At 36.6% G+C, this 19,680-nt stretch overlaps 1 protein-coding gene across 1 annotated transcript in view; it reads right to left on the bottom strand.

Annotated features, from left to right (window-relative positions):
* Positions 1 to 16,564, bottom strand: part of CFAP46 (cilia and flagella associated protein 46) — a 71,307-nt gene extending 54,743 nt beyond the window's left edge. Inside the window, exons 1-12 of the mRNA XM_077182734.1 lie at positions 16,343 to 16,564; positions 15,866 to 15,990; positions 14,578 to 14,709; positions 11,679 to 11,743; positions 11,007 to 11,171; positions 9,588 to 9,711; positions 8,113 to 8,207; positions 7,222 to 7,329; positions 6,099 to 6,198; positions 4,323 to 4,421; positions 2,868 to 3,058; positions 709 to 937 (exon numbers count right to left, since the gene is read on the bottom strand). Coding sequence (XP_077038849.1) covers positions 709 to 937; positions 2,868 to 3,058; positions 4,323 to 4,421; positions 6,099 to 6,198; positions 7,222 to 7,329; positions 8,113 to 8,207; positions 9,588 to 9,711; positions 11,007 to 11,171; positions 11,679 to 11,743; positions 14,578 to 14,709; positions 15,866 to 15,990; positions 16,343 to 16,391 — 1,482 coding nt within the window. The 5' untranslated portion in view covers positions 16,392 to 16,564. The remainder of the gene's footprint in view (positions 1 to 708; positions 938 to 2,867; positions 3,059 to 4,322; positions 4,422 to 6,098; positions 6,199 to 7,221; positions 7,330 to 8,112; positions 8,208 to 9,587; positions 9,712 to 11,006; positions 11,172 to 11,678; positions 11,744 to 14,577; positions 14,710 to 15,865; positions 15,991 to 16,342) is intronic.
* Between the last annotated feature and the right edge of the window lie 3,116 nt (positions 16,565 to 19,680).

Raw genomic sequence — 19,680 nt, 5'->3', positions numbered from 1 at the left:
TTATGTTATACCTTTCCAAACAAAGAACAGAATTTATTCACAACCAACAGTAACATATCGGTGTGCAGTGGCTAGGAATTGCTATAAAATAGAAAAAGATCCTGGTCTGCTAAGAACTAACCAAAGTCAGAGGAGGCATGGTTTTTTTGAAGCAACATTTAAATGGAGTAAGCTTGCATGGAAAAGCATTTGAACCAGGAAAACAAGCAGTTGCCAGTATGATTTTTATTGAGGTGTTAAGGCAGCACAACAGAATTAGACGCAGTCACTCTTGACAATGCCCATATTGTGACTGTAGAGTATATTATTTAGTGGCTTTTGTGAGAACCACATGATATTGACTTATAGCCAGCAAGGATGTTTAGCAATTTGAACACTGTGTTTCTCATTAAATAAAACTGTTTCATGCAATGAAATCCTAATTATTGACAACTGCTATTCTTTCTTTGCTGATATTTCTGCTAATTAACAGCTCCCTGCCTTTCCCAAGAAATAAGCTTTGAAAGAATGGGGAAAAAAATCCTTTACTATGATCTTCAGACTGTGAAGCAGCACAACCACTTCAAGGCAACAAAGCAAAGACAGTTTGCTGAAAACAAACTGATGCTGGCTCTACTAATATGCAGTTCTACTAAACAGCTGTCTCTCCTCTGCTGGAATGTAACAAGCAAGCCTATTGCAGCTCCAGACTTTGTTCTCCATGCTTACCTGTTCAATCAGCATTACCGCCTGATCCTCTAGACGCTCAGGTGACTCGCACAGCATAGCACTCAAACGAAGGCGGTTAAAACTCAGTCTCAGATGTTCTTGATACTGCCCACTGTTGTTCAGGTGCATAGCTTTTTGCAAATGTTCCAGAGCAGCCTCTAGTCTATCCCCATCTTCTTCAATACGAGCTATTTCCATATGAACTTGACAACGCAACAAAATCAGCATGCTAAGGATTACAAATTTAAGTGTAAACTTTTAAAATAAGGTACACTAAAATTCTTAGACCTAAAACTCACTCGAAGGTGAAACTCAGTAATTAAAAGTGACTCCAGTATTAAAATTGATATTCTCTTTTTAACTGACTCGTTGCTTTAATTTTCACTATCATGCCTTTTTAACTGAAATTAATAAGAAAATTTAACTGCATATTATTTTCATTTACCCTGCAGGAGAATGCAACGTATCTTGTAGACTAACTGGTCTGTATATATCTGTAGAACTCTTTTTCAGTACTGCTTAGACATGCAAATCAGGTGAAGAGGTTTTCAAAAGTAGTTAACTGACAGAGAAACTATAATGTGCTGAATAAGGACTTTTGACAAAAGTTCACTCTCTGCTCCTAACATTAAAGTAGACGCTAATACTCCTGAAACTTTAGCCCTGGTCATATTTGCTCAGCTCTTTCAAAGATGGGGCTCACCTCAGGCATACACATTCACTCTAAGTATGGTCTCTACCCAGGTGTTGTTGACTTCACTCTATGAAGCCAGCATATCTTCACCAAAAACTGCATGGTCTCCAGTCTCAGGTACGCCCAGCTCCCTATCCATCACCTGCTCCAGGAAGCTGTCATGACAGTTCAGACCTCTACATACTACTACTGATTATTTTTAGGAAGAAAAACAAAAAATCAGATAAATTTAAGCAATGTTATGAAAAAGAGAGAGAAGAAAGGTTTTCAAGCCTATTCAATATCATGCCATAGAACTAATGTATGTCCACATCAGAGCCAGCCTGACTGAGCAAGTAGCACCCTTTTCCTGTGGACCAAAGTAGCCACAATTAATGTTGCTATCAAACCAAAAATTAAGACAGGTAAACTAATTGACACAAATTACTTCATTCAGTCTCTAGAGACAGTACCACATCAGAATTGAGGCTGAGTCTGCTTGTTAAGAATAAACATGTGACAAACTCTCAAACCCTCATCTCTCCAAAATCTCCCTGCAGGCTTTTAGAGAAAAACTGCCATTACTAACATTTAGTACAAATTTCAAAGTTACCTATGCTGATCTTGAATTCTCTATATGGGAACAAAATAACAGTACAGCAATACAATATAGTGCTTTCATGCATGTGTATATCCACTCTTTATACAACTGGAAACAAATTTTTAAAACACAAACTAGATTCCTCACCTTCCTGTGCAATACATGCAGCAGAAACCACCCACTGTCCCGCTCAAACAGCAGATTGTGTCAATTGCAACTCGCTCTACTGCAAAGGTTCTGATCCCTGTTCTTAAGTCAGATAATGCACAGGTCCAAACTTAACAAAGTACCAAATAGTAATGTTTACTTGTAGACTCAAATTAACAAAAAATGTGAAAATATTTAGGCACTTAAGGTTAAATACAGCATAATAGCAAATAGAAGAATGTACCCTAAAAAAAAAAATGTTTTCTTAATACAGGAGGTTTTTTAATTAAAAAGAAGTATCATCAAAGATACAAAAGTAGCATCTTGCAAGAGTCTTTTTTGACATATAATATAGAAGCCATGATGCTTTTTCAGAAGCAATTTTTAAAATTTTATTTTTGTAACCAACAAAAGCAATGTTAACACAAGAATCTAGACCACAGTCCAACACTTATACTGCAGCTTTGGAATTTTCTCACAGAATTTTGATTAATTAGAGTATTTTTAAATTCCTCAAATATTTCAATATTTGTTACAGGTCATTAAACAGTGTAAGATTGTGCCTGAAAGGAACCTATATTTAAATGATTAACAGGGAAACGTATGCAACATGCAGGCACACATTTATTACAAGCCAGTGGAAAATTCTCGAAGACACTTAATACCACAGAACTTGAGGTTTTAAATGAGTTTGATGCATTGAGACCTTTCAAAATACTATACAGCATTGAAAATTACCTGTCAATCTCCTCAAGGACATCAGCAACGGAGATCAATGGCTTTCGCACATGTTGATGCAAATTGTGTTGTAGTAGTGGTAAGCACAGATTCCACTGGGTTGCACAAACAACCTGAATCACACCAGGATCTCCCAACTGAACTGCACGTTTTAACGTTAATTCAAGATTTTTTACCAATTTCAGCTGAGCCTACATACATGAAGAATTAATTAGCACCACAGCATTAATAAATATAATTTCTTACATGTTCTTCCAAATTTTAATCTTAGGACTGTTTTCAGTAGAAAGCAGTCCCTCAGTCAGCAAACCGTGGGAAGTATTTATTTTAGATGCTCCAGGCTGCTATCATGTATTTCTGGCAGAAGTCTGTCAGCTACTCCCCATTCTTATGATAAACAAAAATTGATGGTTGTGAATACTTGTGAATTCAGAAGGTTTAGCCACTTTGGGGTTTTTTTCACATTCAGCTACAGATGCAGTACCAAAGAGGAAAAAATAAATATTATTATTGGAATTTGCCATACTGTCAATTAAACTTGGTTCTTATTAAATCTAGAAGCCAATATTACCTACAGTAACAGACTTGTCATTTATTACATTATTTTTAGAGGTTATGCAAGTAAAAAAAAAAAAATCAGGAAAAAAAGTCAAACGAAATCCCTCTCCAATTGAATACACTGTAGACTTAAAAATTAGAAATACCTAAATATCTTGTTTTACATTTTACTATTAGTAGTGCTTCATATTATGAAGAATTCATTAACAAGAGGGTGTTTTTTCAAAAGGTGAGTGGAATTTCTGAACTCCAAAATTATTATAGTCCTAGATAGGAGTAAGTCTTTGCACTACCAAGTTCCATTAAACATATTCCTACTTCCCACTGAAGGAACTTAAGGTGACTCTAACAACTGGTCTAAACTGCTCATTGTAGGTATCTCTCTAACACCATTAATAATATTGATATTTAGGCTTCTAACTTTGATGGTCTGAATTACAACTGAGCCAACCAACCTCAGAAATTCAAGAAAATTGTTCCCAGTGTGATCAGGAACAATCCACATTTCTGATGTAAGAATTTGTATTACATTGACCATAACATGCAGTCACAGTTGAGATGGACTCAATGATCCCTAGTGGTCCTTTCCAACCCAAGATATTCCATGAAAAGAGGTCCCATAAAGGCAAAATATGAAAACATGCCTCAATGCTACCATCTTTGCTCTTGGAAAGCAATATATTATGAACCTTTACAGTCAGACAGAAAACTTAAGGGAGCAACACACAACTATGGTTTATTTTTCCCCGTTTGCTTATTAGAAGTCCAATTTAAAAGAGTATAAAGGTTAAAAGAATTCCTTATCAGTATAATGTAATTAAGAGACACAGTCAAATGCAATATTCCACATTTAACAAATTAAAACTTTTACTTTTTTCTCAAAGTTAAAGAATGTACCTCAACAACTCCTTTGGTATAAGTCACAATTTCAGTGCCATCTTTCTTCATTTCATATTCATATTCCAGACATTCTATCTCAATAAGTTTCCCTTGCTCCTACAAAGTATTAATACACAAAATGCTAATTTTAATAATTAAAAAGAAATACCATAAAGGTTAAACCCATGCAATTACAGTAACACAGCACTGTACTTTCCTACTGAAAATCCCACCATACTAGTGAGTTAACTGCAATGACACAAAGGGAATGGAATTTGCTGTTTGAACTGCAGTCCCTTAATACTCACTGGAAGGTGCAAAATAATTTTTAAGCTTCTCATTGCCAGAATTTGCAGTAAGAAAAACAGTACACCTGATTCCTCCTATACTGTAATTTGATTTCAGTTCTAATAGAATCATAGAATCACAGAATGGTTTGGGTTGGAAGGGGCCTTAAACCCCATCCAGTTCCAACACCCTGCTATGGGCAGGGACACCTTCCACTATCCCAATATGCCCCAAACCCCATCCAACCTGACCTTGAACACTTCGAGGCATGGAGCAGCCACAGCATTTCTGAGCAACATGTGCCAAGGCCTCACCACTATCACAAGCAATACTATTTTCACAATATCTGATTTAAATCTGCCTTCTTCTATTTACTCATTAATGTTATTAAAAAGACACATGCTTGGAATAAACAGGCACGAGTCAAGACAGAAAGGATTCAGCTTGATGGGCAGTGAAACTTTTAAGTGAAAAATGAGCTTAGACTTTTAACAGCTTAGGAAAGAGCTGACTATTAAATCATATAAATTCTATGTATGGATCATAGAAAAACCTAAGTTATGCTGTATTTGGGTTAAATTGGTGTAGTAAGGAAATTTAGACAGCCTCTCCATTCCTAATTCTTTATGAGCTATTATCAAATCACTCAGCATGACCGTTGGTAACTGAACATCCCCATGACTGGAAAAGAGAAAAGAGATCATGAAAAATTTAATGACAAATACACATCGAGATGGAATTCATGTTATGATTGAGAAATTTGCCAGTACTTGGAAAAAGACAAGGAACTGACATTTTGACATAAGATTTTCCTTACTCTACTATAACAAGAAATCACTGTCAAGTGATGGTGAGCAATCAGATGGTCACTTAAAAAGACATTAACTCCAATGGAGAGCATTGAAATAGAAACCAAGTTTCTCTGTTGCTGCCACACAACAGATATTCCCCACTACCGTCTACACAAATACTTAGATTAAATCCTTGTGAATCTTTGATCTAGGGGATTTAAACACATCTTCCAGTGGAATGCTACGGATTTGTATATGATTTTAGACTTTCAGGAAATGTTCAGAATAATGGGCCTGAATCAGACACCTGGAATTCAAAAAAAAATTCTGTGAGGATAACTTAAATTTTATGAGTAACTCTAAGTGGGATCATTATAATAGAAATTGGAGTTTAACTTCCAATCATACTCTTGCATAGGTAACATTTTAAAAACATAGCAAAAATTTACAGTTAATATTTATTTGCCAAAATAAACTGCACTGCTAATTACCCTAGTCTACCCACAGGCTACTTTCTGAGCTTGCATCTACTTCTCTAGTTTAGGAAGAAATCAAGTATCACAATAATTATATATCAATGAATATATAAACAATACACAGATGGACAGAATACCGTAGAATTATTACTACTATTTTTTAAATGTAAACACAAAAGGAGTGTGGGAGTGTGGGTGTGTGTGTAGAAAAAATCCAAACCCACATAATTAAAACTTACAGTAATTGGTGTGCTCTTCAGATCAAGTATACAACGAGCTGCAAGGTCAGTGCAGTTTACTTTCAGAGAAAAACGAGCTAATTCCAGAATCAAAGGAATCCTTCAAAAATACAAAAAAAAAAAAATTCAGAGAATTTTATATTGCTCTTCCATGGAATTAAAAAAAACACTCTTTGAAAGTAACTGTGCAATGCATCTGAAAACCTTAAAGTCATATGAATATTAGAGGAATTATTATTATAATGTTAAATATTATAACTATCATTATTATAATTATACTAGTAATGCTCACAGTTAACTAGGAAAAAAGAAAGAGTTCAAAGTTGGCTACATGAAAAATACAAAAGTTAATCTGTTTATGGAAAATAATTAGCATACTCCTTTGCAGTCTGCACAAACAGTCCCTGAAGAAGACAAGAAATACAGAATTAAATGCATGAAGCACAGACATGGTGAAGTAAGAAACTTCAGATTGCAGAAAATTTTGGAAATGCAATTCAATGAACTGGCCCACATAGCCATTAAATCCATCAATCTCTTACCCAGGAACTAAGAACACAGAAACAGAGATGGAGACTATTTTGTAACTGTTTGGAGGTCTATAAATAACCAGATGAGCATAATGTACTGTCTGGAACAGGAGAACTGATGAGATACCTGAATATTGTCAAAGAGTGTTTACCTTAACAAGTAAAAATGTAATATTACTTCCATATGTAACAGCTGTGATGTAACTACTGGAATAGTCGTCAGTTTAGTATTTCAAACTTACGCTGAAGAGTTGGAAGGCCCCAGGAAAAGTTACAAATTAACTACAGTGTGAAAAGTACGTGTCAATTTTAAGACCTTCTAAAAATCTCGTTTTATCAAAAATAAATTATTATGGAAAGATTTAATCATATTATACAAACAGCTGCATGGAGAAAGATATTTAATCTTGGGTTCTGTCATAAAGCTTAATAAGATTTTGTCCTTTATTAAGATGACCTATGTGTTAACACAACACAAACAACTAAGTAGGAGTGCAATCTCTGCAAGGTCATCAGGAATTTTGACAGACTTCAATGGAAGCAGGATCAGCTTCATCATCAATTTCCAAGGGGCTGTGGCAAATAAAACTCACTTCACATTGAGAACAGATGCTGGAGGTACATCATATTGTTTCAAAAGCACATATAAAGAATTCAGATTTCTGGTGGCATCACTTGGAAATACATTTGTGTCCCACTGCCTGCAACATATGAGGAATATGAGGGTCATAATTTTTTTGTGAGAAATGTTATTGCATTAATAAATTGAAATAGCTCTCCTAACTTCAGAATGAATGGCTCTTATTCCAAGGTATCAGTGGCCTACCTGGATATTGAAATATCAAGAAAAAAAAAATCTAGAAAACCTAAGTTCAGTATGTGAATTAATATTTCAGACAGAAATTTTTTTTTTTTCAGAAGAAAAAAAATAGGTGTGTAAGACTCCTTTTCCATAATGTCGGTATAGATTAATCCACTGCTAGTAAGAAAAGAATCAATATTTTTAAAATGGGGAAATCCTGAGACACTGAAAAAAATTACATGAGATTTTGCTATGCAGTCTAATTTTCAAATTTTTCTTACACCTTTAAAATTTAAAGAATTTTAAAAGCATTATGCTCCATGATTTGTACATTGTATTTTAGGTGATTTCCCCACTTCATCTTTACTTTCTTGTACACAGCTTGGGGATGGAACTGCAGTCCATTTGATATTAAAATGTCTTCCAGACTCCAAAATTCTTTCTCCTGGCAATATCTGTACAACACACTAATCCCTACATTCCCAAAGAGCTAGCTCACTTTTTTGATGAGACTGTTAAGACAGACTTGGCTGTTACTGCCCAAACTGTCATGATTTTCCTTTTGAGGAATTAAATCCTGCAGTTGATTTTTTCTACAAGCATATAGGATCCCAGAACCTGATCCTAGCTCTGTAACATGCAGCATCAAAGTACAAGTGAAAGGATACATTTTCATACTTACAACTTTAACACCTGCATTTTATAAATAACTGAAAGGAAGATGGAATTTTGTATCTCCTTCTCTACCTGGGAAATATCCATTAGTTTGTGATACACCTATAAAATAACAATTTAATAATTATTTGATTAAATTAGCAAAGGACCAACACTCAACAGGGCTAAAATAAAGCAGGTGTGTTGACTGTTTTCATAGACTTTAAGGGCAATGTGGCTGCTATGATAATCTATGTTGTTCTGCATAGATAATACAAAGATCATCCAGCTGAGCTATACTGACCTTCCAAGAGTCAGGATCAGAACTATAAGCAGAAATATAAATGTGGAACTACCTTCTGAGTTAGAATCCTAATTAATGCATTTTTAACACCTTGTGGTAGAACTCATTCTGAAATCATCTCATCCAGCTGAGACAAACAATTAAATTTTATCTGTACCTATAGATTATAGGCAGTGAAAAAAATATTATTAAGACATTACAATAAACTGCAGTTACTTCAATTTAGCTGTAGAGTTACACATCAGTAGTGTGCAGATCATTTCCTTTGACTCTCACACTGACTGCCCACACCTATCAAAACTGATTACTTAAGCTGTACTGGAACACTTAAGTTTTGCAGGACTCCAGTATGCTGCTACTAAAGCACTCAATAGCTTGGATCATACTTCTGCAGCCCAAGCAAGTTTTAGAAATACTTCATTCTTCTCTTTAAGGACATTGTCAAATGGCTCTGCTCTGCTCAATAATTCTTATCAAAATACAAAAGCAATTTCAAGCTTTTGTAATGAAGGGCGATTCTTTCATTATTATCACACCTCTGGAGTGCTGCATATTGGTTCTCTTAATTCAAATGTTAGAGAAATTTTTAATATAAACATACACTTTTGGAATGCAGTGATTGTGGAGTAGAGAGAAGAAGACAACTGACAGTGTAGTAGAATGAAAGAAAATATGCCTGCACACAACTTCTGAGTTTTATTTGCCTTTTTCTGCTTTTGCCATATTTGTCTTTGCCCTCTAATTTCCTAAATTAAGGGCATGCAAGAAATGTGAACTATTGTCATATCCTCCAATTTTCAGAATTATTTGAAGGGTTCAAGCTGAATCACTGAAGTATTTATCAGCATGAGAAATACTAAACAGATACTAAATATGCCCTCAGTGGCCTAACACAGGTTAAATTTCCCTTACTACACCTTCTCTTTCAATAGTAATTAGTACCAAACAGAATTTTTAGGGTTAGCCACAATTATCCCCATTATATTATGATGTGTCAAAAAACCAAGAAGTAGTAAGGAGCTCTTTAGCTTATAGTATCAAAAATATACAATTAGTGAAAATCTCTGCATATCTACTGAATTGTTTGGTAAATCACAAAATTTAAATGAAGAAAACATATAACAATTATAACTATGATCTTATGAAATGTAGAGAAAGCTTCTGTCTTAGTGGGAATTTAAAATATTTTTCAGCATTACCATTAAAGAAAATATTTGAGAGTATTTATCCGGAACATTTTCCTTAATAAAGACTGCTGCAGTAGATGAAAACTCTTTTGCTTCTTTCAGTTTTGAAGCGTCGAGGAAGCACTCAAGTAAATTTCTGCAGATCAAATAAATGTATTAAATGTTTATTAACACTTTCCAAAATAATCCTTAGTTACATTTTTTAACACTCTTTGTATTCAAGATACCACTTCTAAATGCAGTACAAGCAATTAGTGCTATAAAGCATTGACTCAAAACAAAAGAGACCCTCTAATTTCTACATCTTTGCTTCTTCCAGATATATACACATATTTAGTGAAGATCACAATAAGAATCTTGGAAAATTTGGAGTTGTTTTGTGAAAACTTTTCTCAACAAGATACCTGGAATTAAAAAGATTCATTATTTAAAAGTGTATGAAAAAAACATTTCTGTGAGACGTATTGTAAGATTCTCCCTTAACTACTGGAAAGGCTAGTATTTCAAAGCCATTTAGCAAAAGAAAACTATTCACACTGGAAACAGCAACATATCTACTGGATTTTCTATACTTTATCTGATTTGACTGAAAAAGAGCCTGTGACTCCACAACATAAATTAACAACCACAATAATCATAATTTAAAAAAAATTTATGAATAAATACCACTTTAAAAAAATACAACCATTAGTTTTATAACACAAACACACTGTGTGCATTTGTTTGTTTTCATCAATACCCCAGCAAGAGTTTGATACCAGGAAACTGCATGCATGGTGTTACAGATAGTCCTAAGCACACCCCTTGGAATGTTTTGTTAATTCCCTCCAGTTTCAGTTTATAAAGAAAATGCTACATAGCAATAAACCACAGTCACAGACCACAGAAACAGACTATTTCGCTAAGAGAAAGGGAAAAAACTATGGTAGGGGTGCAAGAGGAGCTGGAATCAGTCTGTTGAACAGTGGATCAAAATGTCTCTTCCAGAAGTTGTGGGACCTTGAAAAATTACCTAGACAGTTCTCCTTTTGCACATAAAAATGTTGTTTTCAGTACAATTATCTCAAGGTTTATGCTCCAGCTTTGCTCAGGAAATGTGAGAATGGTAATACATTGCTATTTATACACCATTTATTTCCAGTTACTATCAATGACTCAAACACTACATCCAAAATTACTGTGAAAATTCAGATCCAATCTAGGGCACTGCTGTCTCTGTCACTAAAACTTCAAGCTTAAAATAAAGATAGAAATGAAGCACCTTTTTACATTCAGTACATTTATGTCTCTTTAAAAAGTTATTAATTAAACTTTTCACAACAAATACATCTACAACATTACCAGTGAAATATACCTTATTAAAGGCTACCTCAGGTAGCAGTCCCAAAAGGACTACAGAATGCCCATATGAAAAAATACAATTAAACTCACATCATAAGTTCTGCTCGCCATTCGTTGTCTTGCTCTTCAATTTGGTTTAATGCTGCAACAATCTGTGAAAGGCTGGGAATAAGGCAATAGCGGAATCCAGGCTTAAGAAATGGCCTCACAAGTTGCCAATAAAGAACTGAGGCATTATATACCAAAAAAAAATACCTGAAAAAACAAGAATGAAAAAAAATCGAGTATTTAATGAACTTGAATAAACATAAAATTACAGCTTGAGTAAGACACTTCTAAGAAGTTAAAAAGTGCAACTTTGACTTTTCATTGGAGGCAATCATGACTAAGAACTGAGAAGACAAATACAACACGAGAAGAATATGGTAACTCTTGCAACTATACTTAATAATTAACCACTTAAAAATAAGCTAACATGTTGCTTTCATTCTACAGATCATAACTATAAAAGGGTAAGAAATGCTCAGATATCTAACAGCTTTAAACAGGACTTTACATTCTGTCAATGTAAGACTGCAGTATCCTTATGTTGTCACAGCACACACAGCAGTAACAGAAGTTACGAAATGGAAGGAAAAATCAAAAGGAAAAACCCAAACAACACAACTCCATGCTACCTAATGAAAATCAAGACAAACAATTGAAAAGACAGATCAGTAGCATTTCCTGGGATTTAGAGTTAATCCTGTCAGTAGAGCCTACCTTCCTTCATGGGTTGCAAAATCTATTGCCTTCATAAAAAACAGCACAAACTTTTCAAACTCTTCCTAGAACACAACAAAGAAAAGCAAGTGCAATTTGAATATAGATTTTATAAATCAGATTTTTTTGCTATTTCAATATGAACACATTTCATAAATTTTATTTTCAGACCAATCTCAACTAAAATATACCGCCAAAATAAGTTGTTGATATAGAAACAGAATAACTAAAACCTGGTTGATAGCCTATTTATAAGTTTTCCTGATTTTAAATTTTAAGACTGTATTTTCAACTTACTTTATTTCTGCCAAATATTAATTATCGGGACTGAAATTTTCCAAAACTAGAAAGCTGCATACTTTTTAAGCTTTCAGCAAAGAAAGTTCAGAAATATCCAAGAACAAATCCAGTAGGAAAAAAAAAAGTTATATTCATTTGTCCCATTAAAAATCTTGAGGAATTATTTTCTTCAAAAAGACTCCAACAGGAGTTTGGCAACAGTAAATTGTGACAGGCATGCCCTTTTTATCATTAAAGGAGCTGGGAACCAGCTCTTTAGAGGAGGAACTAGGCGTCCTGGTGGAGACCAAGGCAAAGAAGACCAGCCAGCAGCGTTCCCTTGCTGCAAAGGTGGCTGAACAGTGCCCAGGGATGCCTTAGGAGGAGTGCGGCCAGTAGGCTGAGGGATGTGCTCTCTCCCCTTCTACTCAGCATTGGTGACAAACACTGTTCCCAGTTCTGGGCTCCTCAGTGGCAGAGACATGGTTGCTGTGGAGAGTCCAAGACAGAGCTGCAAAGGTCAAGGAAGAGCTGAAGTATCTCTCCTGTGGGGAAAGACAGAGAGCTGAGACTGTTGAGCCTGAATAAGGCAGCTCAGGGAAGATCTCATCAGTATGTACAAATTCCTGAAGGCACAGTGTAAAGAAGATGGGAGAGATAGTATTATAAAGGGATTTTTGAAGGCGTATGAGAAGGATGCAGTGCAAATAGGAAAGCCAAGGTGGAGCTGAATGAGCAGGAATGGGATGACACCAGAGGGGTTCTCTATAGTATGCTAGAAAAGAGAAACTAAAATCTCCAAGAGAATTGGGACTGATTTACTGGGCTCTGGGGTGCCATAAAAAGGGTACTGAGCAATAAATGGGAACTGCCTGGATAAAGAGAAAAACAGAGATGAAATAGGTACTAAAGTAGAGAAGTTGCATTTGGCCCTTAAGAACACAAGCATCTTAATTAAGAAGGATTCCTTAGGATGGAAATCAAAATAAGGACAAATTTATCTTTTTTAAGTGAATGATGGTTACTTAGTCACACAGCATGAGATGTTGTGCCACTCATACTTTCATAAATCATCTAGGAACACGAACACAGCAGTGAAAAACTTTGCAACTCATGCAAAGTGGATCTTAAAAGACCATTACAACAAATGACACAAGGAACCAAGCCAGGACTGTACAATCTGGCACCATTTTTAACTTCAAAGAAGTTAGCAATATCCAAGAAGAAAACAGCAAATATTGATTGAGATTCACAAAACATAACAGAATAGTTTGTTAATTTAGAAACATAACTGGACATTGGATGTTTCAAACATGTATGAAGTTTAAAAGTGACCACTGACCAGTTATTCTGCATATGTGCTTATAGAAGAAAGACAATACAGAAAATGTAACAGGGAAAAGATTCTAGCTTGAAAGTTAATTCAAACACATTATTCAAATAAACTACTAAAACTTTTCTTAGGTATATTTGTGAACAGAAATAACACTATGAGCTATAAAGATGGTAAAGGCCTAGTGGGAAAGCCATATAAGGACTGGGTGAGGTCCCTTGGTTTGTTCAGCCTGGTGGAGTCTGAGGGGAGACCTCATTGCACTCTGCAGCTTCCTCCTCAGAGGCAGTGGAGGGGCAGCACCAACCCCTGCTGTCTGTGACCAGTGACAGGATCCAAGGGAACCACCAGAGCTGAGTCGGGGAATGTTTAGGCTGGACATCAGGAAAAGGTTCTTCTCCCAGAGCATGGTTAGGCACTGAACCGGTTCCCCAGAGCAGTGGTCATGGCCCCAAGGCTGACAGAGCTCAAGGAGCATTTGAACAATTCTCTCAGGCACAGGGCGGGATTTTTGGAGTAGTCCTGTGCAGAGCCAGGAGTTGAACTTTGATGATCCTTATGGGTTCCCTCCAACTCGGAATACTCTATGATTCTAAACATCTGTTAAAGCTATTTTGGAGGGCTAGATATCATTTACAGATGATAAAAGCTGACTGATCACAGTACAAGGACAAGTGAAATACTGAAGACAGAAAACAGATCCCACTCCTTTTAAAAGTAGCCGGAGATAAAAACTACTTTTCATATACAGGGAATTGTAACACCTCAAAGCAATACACAGAAGCAGAAGCATCCTGCTGAGATGTTACCACCTCTCATTTCAAAAAGCCACATCCAAGTACTACATGGACATGTTACTGATCAGTTATGGAAGTACACTGCCACAGAAATGAGCTCTGCAACCTCTCTGAGGGCCTCTTCAGTCCTCCACTTCCCATAAGCCTATGAAATACTTCCCAAATAAAATCTGTGATTATTTCAACAGTTACAGCTAATTTGGTCTGAACGTATCATATTTAAGTAAAAAGTTAAGAGGGTGACTTAAAACAATCAACCACCTGTACAAGTACTCTTTTTTTGTTTCCTCAAAAATATTTGAAATATTAGTCTGATTCAGATGGTAAGTTTTGTTTACTCCTAAATTACTTGTTAATATATTTCCTTGGATTTTTGCACAGTCTTGATTATCCTTGTGTATTTTAAATGACTGAAAGCAACACATAAAAACCTAATAGTAAATACCTGTAAAACCAGGCTTAATATAGAGCAACCTTCATGATTTCTCACCAAATTATCCGTAGAGCGTGGAGCATGCAACTGGCCTTGGCACAAATATGCTCTGCCAAGAAACTGGTTCACAGGAAATCTTCCTTTAAAATACATCTGTAGACAATCACTGCTAATTTCCAGATATCCCAGCTAAAACCAAAACAAGGCATTTCAATATTTTAAAAATGGCAACAAATAATTAAGAATTGTTAGCTTTTTTAAATGCATGCCTAATCAAGGGTAACATCTAACTCCTTACCAGTATGTAAGCAATATTCCATAGAGATGCATCCCAGTTGTGATATAAGCCTATTACCATTTATTAAAGGCATAGTTTTGTCATTCCAAATGTATTCGATAAAAAAAGCTTCTATATTTAACAAAACTACTCATTCTGTCATACAATTGCTTACAGTACCCAAAAAATGTTTCCTTTTTAAAACACAATTGCTAACATAAAGACAAAATTCTTAAAAGAATTTTAAGGGGTTTTTTTAAAGGAGGCAGGATTTGTCAGTGCTACATCTCAATTTTCAGACCACAGGCAGATTTTGACTGGATTGCAGCTTGGGGAAAAAAAAAAAAGTTTTACTACAAACTCTGTCTGTTTAAAACTCAATCACTTATGATCATAAATTGAATATTAACAAATACTTCAAAATTTAAAATCTCAACCACATTTTATAGAAGTAATTTCAATTAGCAACAGCCTTTCATCATTAGAATCGACCAGGGTTTATTGATTATTGATTATAATAATCAATATTGATTATTCATTATCAATAAATGATAATATTTATTATTATTCAATAATCAATATCGAAAAATGTTGATCATTCAATAATTAATATTTATTGATTATTGATTTTTAATCAAAAATAATTATTGATTAATTATCAATAATTAATCAAAATAGTCAAATAATCAAATAATAATCAAAAATAATTATTGATTATTTTTATTAGGGTTCTTTTGCCTGGTACAGATGTTCACAAATGTATTTTCTTCAGTTGTAACCAAATTGCTTAATGCTTAGTTTTCCATAACAAGAAAAAAACAGGCATGGCAAAAAATTTTCTATATATCACAGTACACCTTGCTAATTTGGGTAGGATTACAAAACTCACAAATCACAGAGTTTTAATGGAAAATGCATATTTAAACAATTGCTCTCCAAAACCAGAATGGTGTAGTACTTTCCTTGGGTAGTTCTGAGATGTTTAAAATAGTAACTGTAACAGCTGTAAACGCAGCGCATCATATACATGTTTTTATTCAATACAGATTAAAGACCTAAATTACAAACCTGAAGCGCTTGTTCAGCACATAAAACATATAAATCGGTGCTGATGTTATCTGTTGAAGTAAGTGCAGATTCTCTTTCACTGGCTGATTTGATTAACTTGTAAGCATTCTTCAAAGCCTGAACATCTGAAATTAAACAAAAAAGGAATAAAGAAATTTTTGTTTCCAGGTGTACTAACATGATTGCATTCAAATGAGCTACACGATATCCAGTCTCTTATCTGCAGAAATAAATTAACAATGTTTAAGGAAAACAATGTCACACACGCGTTGTTCGAAGTTAGGCATAGTTCTAAGATGAAGCAACATCACAACAACTAACAACTCTCTTACTATTTAAAGTCACCAACGTTAGCACACTAGGAAGAGAATTTAGAAACAGATTAGGATCAAGCTGCTTTTCTATTTGAAGTCGGATTTTAATTTCACTTCTTTTTAAAGACGGTGGCGCGGTCGCAGCGGCCGGCCGCCCGCTCACCTCCTGCGCTCTCTGCGGCGAGCAGCTGCTCCCTCACCGCCAGCTCCATCCCGCGGCCGGACGAGGCTTCGCCGCGAGTGCCGTGGGGCAGCTCTGAGCCGCGAGCGCGAGGCTTTGCCGAAGGTGCCGAACGCTTGCCCGGGCAGCCCAGGGATGCGGCTGCCGGATGCGCCCGCCAGGCATCCGCAGCCGCCCCTCGGCCGCTCGCCGCTCCCACAGCACAGGCGCGTATCCCGGCAGCGCTCCCACAACACACGCGGACCCGCCCTCACTCCCTCCCTCCCTCTCGGCCTCGCTCGAGGGGCCGGGCCGGCCGACAGGGAGCCGCCCCCGCGGCCCCGGCTGCGCTCGCGGGCTGCTCGCAAACCGCCGCGGCAACGGGCAGCTCCGGGGCGGGCGCGCCTCAGGGGCTGCGCAGGCAACGACTGATGCCTTCCTGCCCATGAACCTAGTGCTAAGGAATGCTGTCACCAGGAATCTTTGTCCCCGTGTAGAGAGCTTCTGACGTGAAACCTTTGGAAATACAGCATATACCATCGAAAGCAGAACAAAATGCCCAAGAATGTTGGGACCACATCTGCCAGTGCAGGAAGAAGTCATAGGAGAGGAAAAAAGAAAAGAAAAGAAAAGAAAAGAAAAGAAAAGAAAAGAAAAGAAAAGAAAAGAAAAGAAAAGAAAAGAAAAGAAAAGGCTGCCTGACTGCACTGACACATATCAACACACACCAAATGAAGTGTCTAGAGCCTCACCACTGCCCCTCACTTACTGAGTCATACCAGATTCTGTGAGAGAAATCACTGTGGTCATGAAGACAATTTAAAGGCTTATGTACATAAATTCAATTTTAAACCTAAACCCCTTGCACTTCAAACTAGACTGCAACTCTGTACCAATAGGCTGTTCCAGTACAAGGGTCTGTAAAGAATTCAGGAGTAGATTCAATCTTTATCTGTACTACATAACCCTTCCCTGGCCACAGTACCCATTTAAATCAAGTAACTGTCTTGCTTCTATGAATATCAATGAACAGAAATAAAACTAATCTGAAATTAGGTGGGCAAGGAAAAACCCTATAGCAAACCTGTGTTGATTTCTGAAGCAGAAAGCAATATATTGGTCTTGTGTAATCATGTTAGATAATAACAACAGTGGCTTACTGGGGCCTACTGTGATATTTATATATATATATATATATACACACACACACACGATGTTTGTACCCAAACTTTGACTCAGGTAAGACTAGTGTCTCCTCATAAGCAAATAAGTATGTGAAAGCTCAACTGACTTCTGTAATGTAGAAATTAGCCAAAATGGCACCACCACAATATAAACATCTAAAATTTGTCTATTACTTATTTATCCTCATGAAATACCTAGGTGTTATGACCAGTTTAAACCCTGAAGAGCAAAGAAAACTAAGTCTCTCTGCATAAATTAGAAAGAACCTTGAAGGTTCAAAATATATCCAAAAAATGTGACTAAAATCAGACAAGGTCAAATGTTGTTGCCAAAAATGGGTATCTTTAATAGTAAAAGAGGCAAAGAGAAAGAAAGAGAAAATAAAGAAATAAATAGAAAAAGAAGTGTGCAAATACTCTTTTTGTATTTATGGGTTGGGGGAACCGGGGGAGACTGACAAGAGTTAGGGGGAAGCATATCACCCATCCGTGGGTCCCAGCGTCTTCTCCTTGCTCCCTTCGATCTGGTCTTCCTGGCGCTGAGAGTCCCCTGTCCCCGCCGCGCCACGCCGAGTACAGAATCCCGTGGATTAATACGGTTTTGGGCCAGGTGGGAACGCCCAGGTGCCTCCCTTGCAGGGGGCCGGGTTGACACTGTCCTTGCAAGACTCTCTCTGGCTTTGTTGCATCGTGCTGCCGTGCTTTGGTGCAGGCTCTGGGGACCCTTTTGGAGGGGCTTTGATGGGCCGTGAAACCCCGCTGCTGTCCTTGAGTGGTGGCGGCTTTTTCCCCGGGTGAAGGGTTCCTCAGCTGGGCTCCTCTGCGCAGTGCCGGATGGGCGGTCACTGCGCCTCTGACCAGAGGATTCTCCAACACACACACAGAGCCTTTTTCCTCTCACCCTTTGGTGCAAGGGTCTGTGCGAAGCCTGGCAGCTGGTAGCCCTGGGGCTGCGATCTCCGCCCTGAAGGTGTTAAGCTTGTGCTTTGGGAATGTCCCCAGCCCTGAGTTGTTACTTCATCTTATCTTCGTCAGTGAGCCGTGTAAAGCCTCAGTCAGAGTGTGGTGGTCTTCTCTGCAGCTTTTGTAGTACAGTTCTGCTACAACAGACAAAAGTCTTTAATGAAAATGTTTAAGTCATAAACTATAACATTTCAGTCTCTGACACTGTGCTAGGAGTCTGGATGTATTATCTCCAATTTCAATGGAAAATTACTGGCTGCTATATAATGAAAAGTGGTCACATGGTTTGTGACTATCAAAATCAACTAATTATATCATGGTGAAATGACCAGGAAAACATAGGAAGGAAACAAACAAGACGAAGTTAAAATCAATCATATGAATTAATTTTTAAGTTAACTGAAGGGAATTAAATCAAGGAACTGGCTAAAGAAAAAAATAATAATTGTATATTTGGGTGATGGTCATATATCCCCTCACTAAGCTTTTTGACTTTTCTAAAATCATAACCCAATATAGAATGACTGGTATCCAAATCTGAAAACTTAAGAAATAGGTATTTGTCCTCCCATTTGCTATGCAACAACAGTTATGGTCTCCTGATACTTTATAAAACAGAGACCAGTGGCAAATTGCTGGTAGATTCTGGTAAAGGGTCTGTGACCTTTACTGCCACTAGAGACACATGTCTGTACAAATGAGAGATTAAAGTAGTCATATTAACCCACATAGTAAAAACTTTAAAAATAGAGCATCTCCTGTAAATGGTCAAAAGAAAGTGCACCAGGGAGATTACTTTACACTCCACTTGCCTTCTACAGGATTTCTTTTATTTTCCTTGAACAGCTGAGGTACTAGATGACATGCCTGATTCCAGTCCTCCTAAAGGCAAGGTGAGTCTAGAGAGAATGAGAAATAGTACAGACCAAATACTTTCTAATGAGAATTATATAGATGTCAAAGGAACAATTGGTTTGCTCCATCTGCTTTTTTATTATAATTACTTCCTGATTCTTTTGCACTCTGATTTCCAGGTTCAAACATCTCATTTCATGTGTTACATGCTTGTCCTTCTCAAAGGCCTTTGATGCAGTGTGCTTTTTTAACATGTAAGAAAATACAAAAAATTTCTTACATTAAAATGTTTATGGTTTTTTTACAGTTTTCCGTAACATTTTCTCACCTGTTGCTCCT

This window comes from Agelaius phoeniceus, chromosome 9 (assembly GCF_051311805.1).
Source record: "Agelaius phoeniceus isolate bAgePho1 chromosome 9, bAgePho1.hap1, whole genome shotgun sequence".
In the NCBI taxonomy this organism is placed as follows: Eukaryota; Metazoa; Chordata; class Aves; order Passeriformes; family Icteridae; genus Agelaius; species Agelaius phoeniceus.
This window is presented reverse-complemented; position numbering and strand designations above follow the sequence as displayed.